This window comes from Neophocaena asiaeorientalis, unplaced genomic scaffold, assembly GCF_003031525.2.
Source record: "Neophocaena asiaeorientalis asiaeorientalis breed wild unplaced genomic scaffold, Neophocaena_asiaeorientalis_V1.1 scaffold242, whole genome shotgun sequence".
NCBI lineage: Eukaryota > Metazoa > Chordata > Mammalia > Artiodactyla > Phocoenidae > Neophocaena > Neophocaena asiaeorientalis.
Window position 1 is genome coordinate 266315 of NW_020172451.1, and position 13467 is coordinate 279781.

At 64.0% G+C, this 13467-nt stretch overlaps 1 protein-coding gene across 1 annotated transcript in view; it reads left to right on the top strand.

Moving 5' to 3' along the window:
- Nucleotides 1–13467, top strand: part of SBF1 (SET binding factor 1) — a 34848-nt gene that overhangs the window by 5165 nt on the left and 16216 nt on the right. Inside the window, exons 2-24 of the mRNA XM_024737390.1 lie at nt 1260–1592; nt 3364–3481; nt 6714–6799; nt 7227–7364; nt 7580–7738; nt 7823–7933; nt 8563–8668; nt 8800–8932; nt 9022–9130; nt 9252–9365; nt 9496–9573; nt 9814–9927; nt 10000–10128; nt 10214–10312; nt 10397–10601; nt 10682–10794; nt 11645–11794; nt 12110–12178; nt 12254–12412; nt 12485–12750; nt 12836–13008; nt 13086–13159; nt 13234–13429. Coding sequence (XP_024593158.1) covers nt 1260–1592; nt 3364–3481; nt 6714–6799; nt 7227–7364; nt 7580–7738; nt 7823–7933; nt 8563–8668; nt 8800–8932; nt 9022–9130; nt 9252–9365; nt 9496–9573; nt 9814–9927; nt 10000–10128; nt 10214–10312; nt 10397–10601; nt 10682–10794; nt 11645–11794; nt 12110–12178; nt 12254–12412; nt 12485–12750; nt 12836–13008; nt 13086–13159; nt 13234–13429 — 3232 coding nt within the window. The remainder of the gene's footprint in view (nt 1–1259; nt 1593–3363; nt 3482–6713; nt 6800–7226; nt 7365–7579; nt 7739–7822; nt 7934–8562; nt 8669–8799; nt 8933–9021; nt 9131–9251; nt 9366–9495; nt 9574–9813; nt 9928–9999; nt 10129–10213; nt 10313–10396; nt 10602–10681; nt 10795–11644; nt 11795–12109; nt 12179–12253; nt 12413–12484; nt 12751–12835; nt 13009–13085; nt 13160–13233; nt 13430–13467) is intronic.

Here is a 13467-nt window from a genome sequence, read left to right on the forward strand (position 1 = left end):
GGGGAGCGGCCGAGGGCTGAGGGCCGGGGACCGGGAGCCGGGGAGGATCAGCCGGGGCGGCGGGGCAGCCCCAGGGTCAGCCGGGCACCTGCCGCCCTGGTTAGGAGTCCGGGGTCGGGGGTCACGGAGGGCCGACCTCCCCGAGGTGGGCAGCGCGGCGAGACGGGGCGGGCCGAGATTGCCCACCCCAGTCAGGGCAGAACCGGGCCGATAGCGTCTCGGCGTCGCCCCGGAGGTGGGAGGGCCCTGGGGCGGCTCGGCCTCCCGACTCCCAGTTGGGTGGGATGGGCTCTCTCTGCTTTGGCGGACTGCCGGGCGGCTCTGCTTCCAGGGGCACGGAACGTTCACTTGCAAGCCCCTCCTCTGACCCCCAGTGCCTCTGGTCTGGAGCCTCCGGCCCGTGTGCCGTGTCTCAGGTACAGGAGGCTGGGGAGCATGCAGAAAAGGGGTGGGGTTCAGGGACTACTGCTTGAAGAGGTGGTGTTTGAGTTGGAACTCGGAGGACTTCAGAGGGAACTGTGGAGAGGAGAGAGAAGAGTGTTCCTGGCAGAGGGCCTGCCGACTTCATGCCTGCAGCCAAGCCCTGGGTGGGAGAGTGGTGTGGTGACTGGTGCCGATGGCCAGGAGGTCCGTGTCTAGGGTCAGCGCCCGTGTCTGAGAGCCCTTCAGCCCAGGGGGTAGGAGAAAACAGCCTGACAGTGACATCAGCAACAGCCGTGGAGACAGCAGTGTTGGGGTGTGCACTCAGCGTGCCAGGCCCTGCACAGCCCTTTGTGTGCGTGATCTCACTTCTTCCTGCCAGCAGCCCACCGAGGTTTCCCTGTCGTTGCCCCCATGTGTAGAGTGCAGTCAGGGCAGAGAGGTTGAGTGCCTGGTCTGAGCCCCCAGAGGGGCTGGGACTCACACCCAGCCTACCCCAGAGCTAAGCTGGGGTCTCAGATCCCAAACTGCAGGAGGGCACGCGTGTCACTGGGGGGTGGGGTGGCTGTGTGGTCAGGCTGGGGCTGAACCTTGAGCCTGAGAGTGGGGTCGAGACCCCCAGTCTACCCTGCTTCTTGTCACCCCAGCTGCCTCTGTCACCATCCAGGACCCGGACTTGCACTCCTCTTTGCTTTTCTTCTGGCTGAGCCTGTACCTTCGGGACTCCACACTCTCCAGACCCTCCTCGCGCCCTTTCACTCAACACTCGCTCCTCCTCTCCACTCCTCCTGTCGTATCCATCCCGACACCCTCAGTCATGAGCATGTCTCTCCCTTCAGGGAGGGCGTTCTTGTAGGCAAGGACCAGTTGTCCTCGTCCTGCAGTCTGCACGTGGCAGGCTCACTGTCAGTGTTGAACAGGCCCAGAGGGAGAGCTGTCTGCTCCAAGGCATGTGGGGAGGGGGCAGTGAGGAGGACATGCCAGCTGCAGCAGCGGGGTGCACTGGATCCAGGGAGACAAGGCTGGCCAAGGTGCTGCCCCAGTGTGAGGGCCCCCAGGCTGCGTGCCAGGGCAGGGGCTGCATGAGCAGAGTGAGCTTGGAGGCTGAGGACGCCGAGGGCAGTGTGGGAAGCATGCTGATGGTGGTGGCAGCTGGAGTGAATGTGAGGAAGGTGAGAGGAGGCATGGGTGGGCTCCGTGACAAGCTGGCTGGAGCCACACGGGCGGTGGGCACCCCAGGTGTGTGTGGCCTCTGAGCAGAGCCGGGGAGAAGGCTGGCGCCCACAGTGCCTGCTCACCCCAAGTGACCGGAAGGAGTGATTCTCAAGATGTCCCCTTCAGTAGTGCTGGGGGGCCATGGAGCCCCCTAACCACTGTCTTCCGGGGTTGGAGCTGGTCAGCTGCTGGCTGGCTACCCAGCCTCAGGGCCTCCCTTGGCATGACTGGTCCATCCCTGTGAGGAACAAGCCCACGAGCTGGAATCCCGGCTGTGGGGCTGAGGGCAGAGCGAGGTGGTGGGGGAGTCTGAAGCAGAGGAGCGCCGCGTGAGGCTCGGTGGTCCCTGCTTTGCCACTTGATACCTCTGTGACCTTGGACCAGTCTTTCGGCCCTCCGCACTTCACCTTCCTCATGTGGGGGTAGGGTGAGTGACACAGACCTCCCAGGCTGCTCTGAGCACAAGGTGGACATACACACAAGGAGCTGTTCACACAGAAGGCTCCAGGAAGTGATGGGTGTCTTGTTAATGCTGAGCAGCCAGTGTGTGGACAGCACTTGGCACAGACAGTGGGCACCTCTGCGGGAGGTGGCACGCAGGCACCCGTGCGTGCTGGCAGGCCTAGGACGCTAGGGCAAGACATAGAGTCTTTTGGGTTCAGTGGAGAGTGCCGAGTGGTGGAAGGCTTGTCCTTGGCCTGGATCCGGACACCCTGTGCGGACCTTCTGGGCTGAGTCCCGAAGTCCTACCTGAGGAAGCACCCTGCTTTCATGGTTACTACCTGGCAGACCGCTCCAGGCAGGAGGGCAGGGAGGGGACTGGGTGGTTCCCTTCCATTCATCTCAGAAGGTGTAGGCTCCTCCCTTGGTGAGTTGGGGGAGCTCCTTCACTAAGGACATGGGTTTAGCCTGTGTTGCACCCTGGCCCAGCCCTGGGGACTTCGTGGGGGCCAGAGAGACTACCTTGCCCAGTTCCTGGCCAGGGAGTGCCCTGATGGTGGTCAGCTGATTTTACACAGTGTGACCAGTGCCGGGGTGTGTCTTTGATCTGACCAGATGGCCGAGTGCATATCTGCCAGGGAGGAGGGGCTGGACCCCTCCTGCTGCTGGGGGTTCCACCCCCAAACATCTGAGAAGAAGACTTTCCACCCCTGGCCTGGCCTCTTTTGGTCCTGACCATGTTGAGCTGGCCACATTCCTCGGCCCCATCTACTCTCCCCACCCATGTTCCTGCCCTCTCTTTGGAGCAGGTTGGGGCTGTTTGGGATGGCCTTGGCTGGCTCCCAGCCCCACCCTGGGAGCCCGAGGGTCCAAGTCCTTGGGTCAGAGCCAGTCGGGTCTGACCGGGGAGGTTGGAGAGGTTGCAGCCCCTCTGCACTTGTCCTGTGCTGTGGCCAGCTGGGAGCGGCCTGTGTGTGGAGGTTTGTGTTGAGGTGGGAGGTTGGGTTTGCAGCAGGACGCTGCCGTCCTTCCTACGGCCCGGCTCATCTCAGGGTGTGTGCGCTGGGTGTAGGGAGGGGCGGGCAGCGGAGGGCGCCATCCTCCCTCGCCTCTGCCCACAGCACATGCTGGTCTGGGCCGGCCCAGGCATCGGAGCCTGGCACTGGTGATGGCGTTGCCAGCAGATGACGAACGTGAGCTCTGTGTTCCCCGCTCTGGGGCTGGCTGTGGGGACACAGCTCTTGTCCCCATCTGTGTCTCAGGGGATCTCTGTGCCCTTCCTCCTAGGGCCCCCCCAAGTCCCGCCCTGTGACGCACAGCTGTGCTGGTTGGATTAGTCCTGTCACCATGGGGTGGAGGTGTCCTCTCTCTTGTCTACCCCAAGAGAGCAGGGGACTCAGCTGCTGTAGGTCCCCTTCACGGCCTCAAGAGCTCGACTGGGTGGGGGACACTGGGAGATGTGGCAGAGCCCTACCCCAACCCCCAGGATTCAGGCCAGCAGCCAGATTGCAGCCCGGCCCCTGTTGGCACAGAGCTGAGGCATAGGCTGGGGTCTCAGAGAAGGGTGAGGGAGTCAGGACGCATCCACGGTGCACCCTTCCAGGGAGGGCCGGCGAGCACTGGTGTGCCTTGGGGCTCCGGAAGCTGCCCTGGACTTCCTACTGAGGAACCTGTTTGCCTGTGGCGTGTGAGCGGGGCCGATCGTGGTGGGAGGGTGGTGCGGCGGCTGTCTGTGATCAGCAAGCCCTAATTAGGCTGAGGGCTGTGCAGCGCTGGACGCGGAGATGTAGCTTCTTGCTCGTGGAGCTCCTGTCTGGCTCAGCTGGCCAACAGGTGCACCAGGAATCCCAGAAGGCTGTGTTAGAGGGTGGGAGGTTCTTGCGGTCCCACTGCAGGCCCCAGACTTGGGCAGGGTGCAGAGAGCTGGCTAGAGGAGGTGATGCTCTTTGGGCTGAGACCTGAGGGCCAAGTTTGGGACCATCATGGCCCAGAGGAGGAGCTGGCGGGGGAATGCTCACCTGCCCAGCCTAGTGCCATCCTCCCCGCGCCCCCGCCCCACAACCTCTGTAGGCGGCCTGGACACCTCCAGGAAAGCCTGCGCTCAGTTCTTTGGAGGGTGGAGCCCTGCACGTGGGAGTAGACGTTCCCCACGATGAATGGGGTAGGGAGGGTGGGCAGTGGCCGGTGGCCAGCCACTCTGCCCACTTCCCTGGGGGAGAGGCTGTGGAAAGCAGCCCCCTGAAGGCCACCTGCCCACTGGCTTCGGGAGGGAGATGGGGCAGAGGCTACTGTCCCCATCCACACACACCTCCCTTCCTTCCTCCTCCTGCTGCCTCGTGGCAAGAATTGGGTGAGCCCTGGGTGCCAGCCAGGGTTGAGCCGAGATGGTGGTTTGGGGCTGCACCCAAGTTGGCCCTGGGGGAGGAGCCACAGTTTAGGGTGAGCCAGCCTGGGCCTGTTGAGGGTGGCCCTTGGGAGTGGGCCTGGATGGACCCTGGGGGCTTCGGGGTGTGTGTGTGTGTGGTGTGTGTGTGTGTGTGTGTGTGTGTGTGTGTGTGTGTGTGTGTAGGTAGGTGAGGCACCAGCAGACACCTGTCCTCCCCCACCCTGTCTTGTCTGCCACCTCCTCTCAGTGTCAGTGGTGGGAGGGGGAGGGGAGCAGGAAGCTGAGGTTTGGTGAGTCAGAGTCACAGCCCCTCACTACCCCTGCTCCCCCAGCCAGCAGCAACCTGCCTGCTGCTGACCTTTTTGGTATTGCCTCCGTGATCCTGGAGAGTGGCGGGTTCCTAAGATTGCAGCCCAGCTCCTCTGCCTCTGGGGGCCTGGGGAGTGTGTGCTCTTGGGCTGCTGGGGTCCGTTTGCCAGTGCCCTTGGGTCCAGGCCTGTGCCCAGGCCCCCAGCTCGGTCTGAGGCTCCTGTGCCCACTCAGGTCACAGGTGGACCAGGCAGGCTGGACGTGGGACTGCATCTCACAGGTCCTCAGAGGCTGCACACGGGGGCTTTCTGGGCCTTCCCTATCCACCCCTGCTCTTCTGCTGGTGTGGGCAGTAGTGTTGAGGCTGGTCTGAGCGGAGGGCTGGACCTGCTTGTCGAGTGTGGGAGGTGAAGGTGGAGAGCTTTTTGTCTTTCCTGCTTCAAGCTGCTGCCATGCTGGGTGGGAGCTGGGGGCAGAACAGGGACCCCCGTCCTTCCTCCACGACGCCCAGGTGAGTGCTTCCCCGACTTGACCCTCGTCACGCCTCCAGGTTTGTTTCCACAAAGGGTGGGCAAGAGGCAGGGGCCTCCAGCTGGTCCTGCCAGTGTGGACTGGACCTGGCAGCACTGCCCTGGGCATGGAGTGGGGGAAGCAGACCGGAGGGGGCTTAGCGGGCCAAGTGGCTTTGGGAGTGGAGGGGGTTCTCTGGGGAACACATGGGGAGCTAGCAGGCTGGGGGTGCAGGGCCATGCCCTTCTCCCTGGTCTAGAGGACCCTCAGGGCTGCACAGGGCAACCTGGTCTGTGGCTGTGTGCAAGGCGGCCTTTGCAGGCAGGGAGCAGGCCTGTGTGCCACCACCTTCAGGGCTCGGGAGAGCGCTCCTGTCCTTCCTGCCAGCCCCACCCCTCTCTGGCTGTCTTCTGGGACCTTTGCTTGTCGAGTCTGCCTCTTGAGGCAGCGGGGACAAGCCGCAGTTTGGGGCTGTAGGCACGGGTGGTCCTTCCGCCGGCACAGGTGGCAGGTGCGAGACCCTTGCACCTCTCAAGTGGGCCCAGGGCTGGCAGGTGAGGCGGAGGCGGGGAGCAGGGCTGTGGGCCGAGTGCCTAAGCTGGGCGCTGGCTGTGGAACAGTCGGGAACAGCTCTCCCCTTGCTGGAGGGGCAGGTGCTATGCAGTTGGGCGGGCATGCTGGCATGTGGCAGGCTGGGTGTGGGTTCTGGCTGGGGGTGTTGACACAGTGGGTGGGACCCAGGAGGGGGATAGTGGGGGTGGGAGTAGGGAGTATCTCCCCCTGCTCCCCTGGGCTGGGGCTCCTGTGCCCCCCCTTTTTTTTTTTTGAGGCTCTCACAGTTTATTTTGTTTTACTTTATTTTTTAAAATTTCCAGGTCATTTAAAAAACTTTTTCTTATTGGAGTAGAGTTGATTTACAATGTTGTGTTAGTTTCTGCTGTATAGCAAAGTGAACCAGTTATACATATACATATATCCACTCTTTTTTAGATTCTTTTCCCGTTAAGTTCATTATAGAGTACTGAGTAGAGATCCCTGTGTTATACGGTAGGTCCTTATTAGTTACCTGTTTTATATACAATGGTGTGTATATGTCAGTCCCAATCTCCCAATTTATCCCCCCCCCCCCCCCACATCTGTGATGGGCCTCCTGTGCTCTTGGTGCCTGGCCCAGCCAGAGGCTTGCAGGGACCCCGACCCCACAGCAGGGGCTTCTCTCCATGCTCTCTGGTGGTCCTGGGGTCTGTGGCTGCCTAGGGACCCCTCCTCACAGGACTGTCTTTAGGGAAACCATAGGTTTGGGAGCTGGGGCTGGTCTGGTGCCACCTGAGGGCCAGGATGGGTGAGATGTTTCCACTTGGACCCTTGAGGCTCCTGACCGGGTGCGGGGGTGGGAGGTGGGATGTGCTCTGACCCCTGCTCCTGTCCTCAGGGAGTGCGGAAGGCCAGGGCCAGATCCTGCAGCGCTTCCCAGAGAAGGACTGGGAGGACAACCCGTTCCCCCAGGGCATCGAGCTGGTGAGTGTGGGTGCTCCCCCAGGGCCTGGAGCCAAGGGCTGGGGTGCTGAGACGGTGGGGGGCAGGCACCGTGAGGACCCCGCTGGGTACAAGGAGACATCAGCTGCATTGGAGAACGTAGGGCGGGGGTGCAGGCTTGGCTGGCCGGGCGCTTGGTGCCCACATCACGTCTTGTTGTCGCTCCCTCTTGGTGGTGGGGACCATGCCCTGCATCACAGGGTTCTCGCCCCGCACAGTGAGGCCGGAGGCTCTTACTCCCTTTTGTGTGGGAGAAGGCTGAGGTCCAGGAGGCAAGGCACGTGGGTCACAGAGCAGGCTGCTGCTGGCTGCACTGGAACCCGGCCTCCAGGCCCTGGCTGTGCAGTCCCTCGCAGGCAGGGGGCTAGAGGGAACTGACTGCTGACCCCCGTCCCCTTCCTCCCGATAGTTTTGCCAGCCCAGTGGGTGGCAGCTGTGTCCCGAGAGGAACCCGCCGACCTTCTTTGTTGCTGTCCTCACCGATATCAATTCGGAGCGGCACTACTGCGCGTGCTTGACTTTCTGGGAGCCCGTGGAGCCCACACAGGTAACCCTGCCTGGGCCGTGCCTCTGACTGTGGCCGACTCCCTCTGTCCTGTGTGTGTCTGGTCCTGCTGACCCAACCCCACAAAGGCTGAAGTTTCCAGAGGGCCAGTCCTGTCTGAGTCACCTGTGTCCCGTGTCCCCCTTCACCACCACCCCCAGCCCCCAGGCCTCAGGAGACCTGCCTGAGAGCCTGGCATATGGGGCTTCTGTCCACAGGAAGGACTGTGCACCGAGGACACTGCCGAGAGGGAAGAGGAGGCAGGTGAGGGAGGCCCAGTGGGACTGTCAACTGCAGCTCCTGGCCCGTCCGGCCAGCTGTTTGCTCCAAAGACGCTGGTGCTGGTGTCTCGATTGGACCATGCGGAGGTGTTCAGGGTGAGGCGGGCAGCCGGGCACAGGGCAGGATGCGGGGTGCTCCCGCTGGCTGGGCCGTCATTCTCCGATCTGTGGTCCTTGCAGAACAGCCTGGGTCTCATCTACACCATCCACGTGGAGGGCCTGAACGTGGGCCTGGAGAACGTGGTTGGGAACCTGCTGACGTGCATCATCCCTCTGGCCGGGGGCTCACAGGTGGGTCAGGAGGCAGCTGCTGTCCACCTGCAGCCACAGGACCCGCTGGTGCCTGAGGCCACGGGGTGGGGCCTGGTAGGCATTCGGAGTCCAGCCTGGGCGGAGTGCGGCCCCAGCCTCGGACACTGTCCTGCGTCTTGGTGCTGCCGCCTGTCCTCTTTTCTTGGCCCTGCCTGTCTTGTGTCCCATGTCGCATCTGGCTCTCCACCTGGCACCCTTTGGTTCCTCTGTCCTCTCCCTCCTTGGGTGTGCCTGTCTCTGGGTGTCAGTGTTGGCTTATCTGTCCACCCCCCCGTCTGTGTCCCCACGTGTGGGTGTGTCTAACTGTGTCTCTCTGCCTGTCTGTCCCGTGCAGCTGGACTCTGTTGAGGACGGAGTGGTACGGATTCTTTGTTTCTTCTGCCCACCCAGGCCCCGTCCCCACCCCAGGTCAGAGGCCCAGAGTTTTCTCTGCAGCACTGCTTGGGCCGACAGAGGCCAGGCGTGGCCTTTCCCTTGTGCTGTGCTGCCCGTCCTGGCCAGTCCCACCTCGGGGTCTGTTATTCCCCCAGGCCTGCCTGAGGCTGTGAAGCTGGGGGTGACCCAGGTCTGGGTGGAGCAGCTGAGCACTGGTCCCTCTCTCTCTACAGAGAACCATCTCTTTGGGGGCTGGGGACCGGCAGGTCATCCAGACCCCACTCACCGACTCGCTGCCCATCAGCCGCTGCAGCGTGGCCCTGCTTTTCCGCCAGCTGGGTGAGCCTGGTGCCCGCAGCCCCACAGCCCCTACACAGTCCTTCGTCTCCCCTCCCGGGGCTGGCGGACAGACATCGAGGTTTCACCGCAGGGCGGGCGCCTGCACCCTCTAAGCCTGTCCTCCTCCTCAGGCATCACCAACGTGCTGTCTCTGTTCTGTGCGGCGCTCACGGAGCACAAGGTGCTCTTCCTGTCCCGGAGCTACCAGCGCCTCTCGGATGCCTGCCGGGGACTCCTGGCGCTGCTCTTCCCTCTCAGATACAGGTGCTGACCTTACCGTTGCCCACTGCCCCGCAGTCCCTCCGCCCCGCCCTGGCCCTCGGGCTGTCGCGCTGAGCCTTGGCCCGTTGCAGTTTCACGTACGTGCCCATCCTGCCGGCGCAGCTCCTGGAGGTGCTCAGCACGCCCACACCCTTCATCATCGGAGTCAACGCTGCCTTCCAGGCAGAGGCCCAGGAGCTGGTGAGGGCCCTGCTCGGCGTCTGCCTCGCTGCTCCAGGCTGGGCTGCTCCAGGCTGGGCTGACCCCAGGCCCTGCTGACTGGCCCGTGGCTCTCTGACCGCTCGCTCCCTTTGGTCCACAGCTGGATGTGATTGTAGCTGATCTTGATGGAGGGACAGTGACTGTGCCCGAGTGTGTGCACATTCCACCCCTGCCAGAGCCACTGCAGAGCCAGACACACAGTATTCTGAGCATGGTGAGGCAGGACCGGGGGCCTCGGGGAGGCTGGTGCCTCGGGCAGGCTGGGGTGGGGTCACTTGGTGGCCAGAGGAAGCCAGAGCGTGGGGCTGGTGTGCAGCTGACCCTGCTCCCTGCTGCTTCCACAGGTCCTGGATCCAGAGCTGGAGCTGGCAGATCTTGCCTTCCCTCCACCTACGACGTCCACTTCCTCCCTGAAGATGCAGGTGGGGGTCGCTGCCCCTCCGGGGGCCCAGGCCCACCCGGTGCTGAGCACTCCTCCAGGGGGTCGCCAGGGCCGCGTGGGGTGGGTGTGAGCCTCGGAGGGTCCTGCACAGGAGTGGCCGTTGGCACCGAGTCTTAGAGGAGGCCCTGTGGCTTGTGTGGAGGAAGCTTGGAGGGTCAGGAGGGTGAGGTGCCTGGAAGGCTCAGGGCCTGGCACTCACCTGCCCTCACGTATGCCCCAGGATAAGGAGCTGCGCGCCGTCTTCCTGCGGCTCTTTGCTCAGCTCCTGCAAGGCTACCGCTGGTGTCTGCACATGGTCCGCATCCACCCGGAGCCTGTCATCCGCTTCCATAAGGTGGGCGCCAGGTGGGGGCGGGGCTGGGCAGAAGGTGAGTGCCCGAGGGGCTGACCTCTTTGTGCACCGCAGGCAGCCTTCCTGGGTCAGCGTGGGCTGGTGGAGGATGACTTCCTGATGAAGGTGTTGGAGGGCATGGCCTTTGCAGGCTTTGTGTCGGAGCGCGGGGTCCCCTACCGTCCTACGGACCTATTTGATGAGGTGCACCCCGACCCCAGCTGGGAGGAGCCGCCATCACCCCCCTCCCTGCCCCAGCCAGCCCGCCTGACCCTGCTTCCTCCTCCAGCTGGTGGCCCACGAGGTGGCACGGATGCGGGCGGATGACAGCCACCCCCAGCGTGTCCTGCGTCATGTCAAGGAACTGGCAGAGCAGCTCTACAAGAACGTAAGGCAGGTGGCACGAGGGGGCGGGTCACTGTGCTGCCCTGGCCTGGGGCTGCTCGCCCATCCTGCCTGTGTCCCCCCCCAGGAGAACCCGTACCCTGCTGTGGCCATGCACAAGGTGCAGAGGCCAGGGGAGGCCAGCCACCTGCGGCGGGCGCCCCGGCCCTTCCCCCGGCTAGACGAGGGCATGGTGCAGTGGATCGTGGATCAGGCCACAGCCAAGATGCAGGGCGCACCCCCGGCCGTGAAGGCCGAGAAGAAGACCACCGTGCCCTCAGGGCCCCCCATGAGTGCGTAACCGGGAGGGGGAGCCTGAGTGTGGCCGAGGGTGGACGTGAGGTCAGAGGTGAGCACGTTCTCTGCTCCCCAGCCGCCATACTGGAACGGAGCAGTGGGCTCCACGGCAACAGTGCGCGCCGGCTGGAGGTGGTCCGGAACTGCATCTCCTACGTGTTCGAGGGGAAGATGCTTGAGGCCAAGAAGGTGAGGGTAACCCGGGCACAGGGAGCGCTGGGGGCTCTGGGTGGGGGCGGCCTGGGCCAGCGCAGCGGCTCTCAGAGGAGCCCTGGCCCTCGTTCTCCTGCAGGCGGCTGGAGGGAGCTGGGCTGGCAAGAAGGGCAGGTGGACACCAGGTCCACCTCAGAACAGCTGGGTGCAGCCTGCTGGGGAGGCTCCGCGGGAGGAATTTTCTTCAACTTCTAGTCGTCAGAATGCTCTGAAAGTCTCTACTGTTAAGTGTCTTCTTTATCGCTCACGGAAACTAGTGTCGACTCACACGTGTCTTTTTGTTTTTACTTGCAGAAAGTGGAGTTCATTTAGCGTTCTGCCCTCTGTGATGTCCACTGACACTTTGGGTCTCTCAGGACAGCCAGTTTGAGTCTGTCTTGTGTTTCACAGCTGCGCGGTTCTCTGTGAAGCACCTAGTTCTTAAACCAGCCCTTTATCGGGTTCCTGGTCGTTTCACAGTGTGCGGGAGTATCAACGGGACAAGTGCAGCCCTTTCTGTGGCCCGCCCAGTGCTGAGCCGGCTGCTGGCTCTGCGTTAGGCTTGTGCGTTCTAGGCGCTGGGGCCCTGGCCAGCCGTGGGGTCTCGCTCAGAGCACTGGCAGTGTTGTGAGGTTCGTGTGCGGGGGGCTGGCTCCACTAGAGCGTTGGTCTCTCTGGGGCATTGAAGCCCCAGTCTGGGCACACCTGACCGGATGGCTTCCGGTCTCCTCTGTGCTGAGAGCCTGGGCTCTGGCCCCCATGTCCAGGCCAGGCCTTCCCTGTGCCTCAGGGCACGGTTGGGTCCACATAAGCTCGTGCCCTCATCCCCTTGCTTCCCCGTCCGCAGCTGCTTCCGGCCGTGCTGAGGGCCCTAAAGGGGCGTGCGGCCCGCCGCTGCCTTGCCCAGGAGCTGCACCTGCATGTGCAACAGAACCGGGCAGTCCTTGACCACCAGCAGTTCGACTTCGTGGTCCGCATGATGAACTGCTGTCTGCAGGTGAGGCCGGGCCTCACACCCTGCTGGCGCTGTGGCCACAGGGTGGGGCCGGGCAGGGCTTCCCCGGCCCACCCATGAGGGTGCATCTGCTGGCGGTGCCGACAACTGGGAGGCCCCGGTCTGCCGGTGAGGGTGGCGTGGGGAGAATCCTTGTGGGAGGCTGGTGCAGGGGCCTCCTGCCCTCAACCTCCGAGCAGCCCTGGGGAGCTGGTGCAGACGGTTCGGGGACTGATGGGAGGTGCTGCTCTGTCGGCGGTGCTGGTGGGGGTGTGAATGGCACGGGGCCGGGATCCGACGCCCCCGGCCCTACTGCAGGACTGCACCTCCCTGGATGAGCACGGCATCGCAGCTGCTCTGCTGCCCCTGGTCACTGCCTTCTGCCGGGTGAGTGCTGGGGCGGACAGAGTCTCCCCAACCTCTTGCCGGCTGCACCCGCTGACTCCCTCTTGGCTTCCGCAGAAGCTGAGCCCAGGGGTGACGCAGTTTGCGTACAGCTGCGTGCAGGAGCACGTAGTGTGGAGCACGCCGCAGTTCTGGGAGGCCATGTTCTACGGGGATGTGCAGACCCACATCCGGGCCCTCTACCTGGAGCCTGCCGAGGACCGAGACCCCTCCCAGGTGTGTGGGGACTCCCTGGGCCCGCGGGATGGGGCTGGCCTGGCTCTGGCTCACGTGTGGCCCCTGGGTCAGGTTGGGGAGGCACTCACGCAGGAGGACGAGCGCTCTGCCCTGGACGTGGCATCTGAGCAGAGGCGCCTGTGGCCCACCCTGAGCCGCGAGAAGCAGCAGGAGCTGGTGCAGAAGGAGGAGAGCACGGTGTTCAGCCAGGCCATCCACTACGCCAGCCGCATGAGCTACCTGCTCCTGCCCCTGGACAGCACCAAGAGCCGGCTGCTCCGGGAGCGCGCAGGGCTGGGCGACCTGGAGAGCGCCAGCAACAGCCTGCTCACCAGCAGGTGGGGTGTGGCCTGGGGGCAGGACCTGAGCAGTACAGGCCTTGGGTTGGGTGGCCTGTGCCCACTGTGCCCCTCCCCGGCCCAGCATGGCAGGCAGCGTGGCGGAGAGCTACGACACAGAGAGCGGCTTCGAGGATGCAGAGACCTGTGACGTGCCCGGGGCCGTGGTCCGCTTCATCAACCGCTTCGTGGACAAGGTCTGCACAGAGAGTGGGGTCACCAGCGACCACCTCAAGGGGCTGCATGTCATGGTGCCAGGTATGGGGTCTGGGCCTGGAAACACTCCCCTTGGATGGGTGGGCGCAGGCCAGGGCATGAGAACTGCTCTCCCCCAGACATCGTCCAGATGCACATCGAGACCCTGGAGGCCGTGCAGAGAGAGAGCAAGAGGCTGCCCCCCATCCAGAAGGTGAGTAGGGGCCGGGGAGTGGCGGGCACCAGGACTGGGCTATGTTCTGAGGCACTGCTCCTGTCCCCAAACAGCCCAAACTGCTTCGGCCACGCCTGCTGCCCGGTGAGGAGTGTGTGCTGGACGGCCTGCGTGTCTACCTGCTGCCGGATGGGCGTGAGGAGGGTGCCGGGGGCAGCAGGGGCGGCCCCGCACTGCTCCCGGCTGAGGGCGCTGTCTTCCTCACCACGTACCGGGTCATCTTCACGGGGATGCCCACTGACCCCCTGGGTGAGCCTTTGGACCCCTCTGCCCCCGCTCCCCCTGCC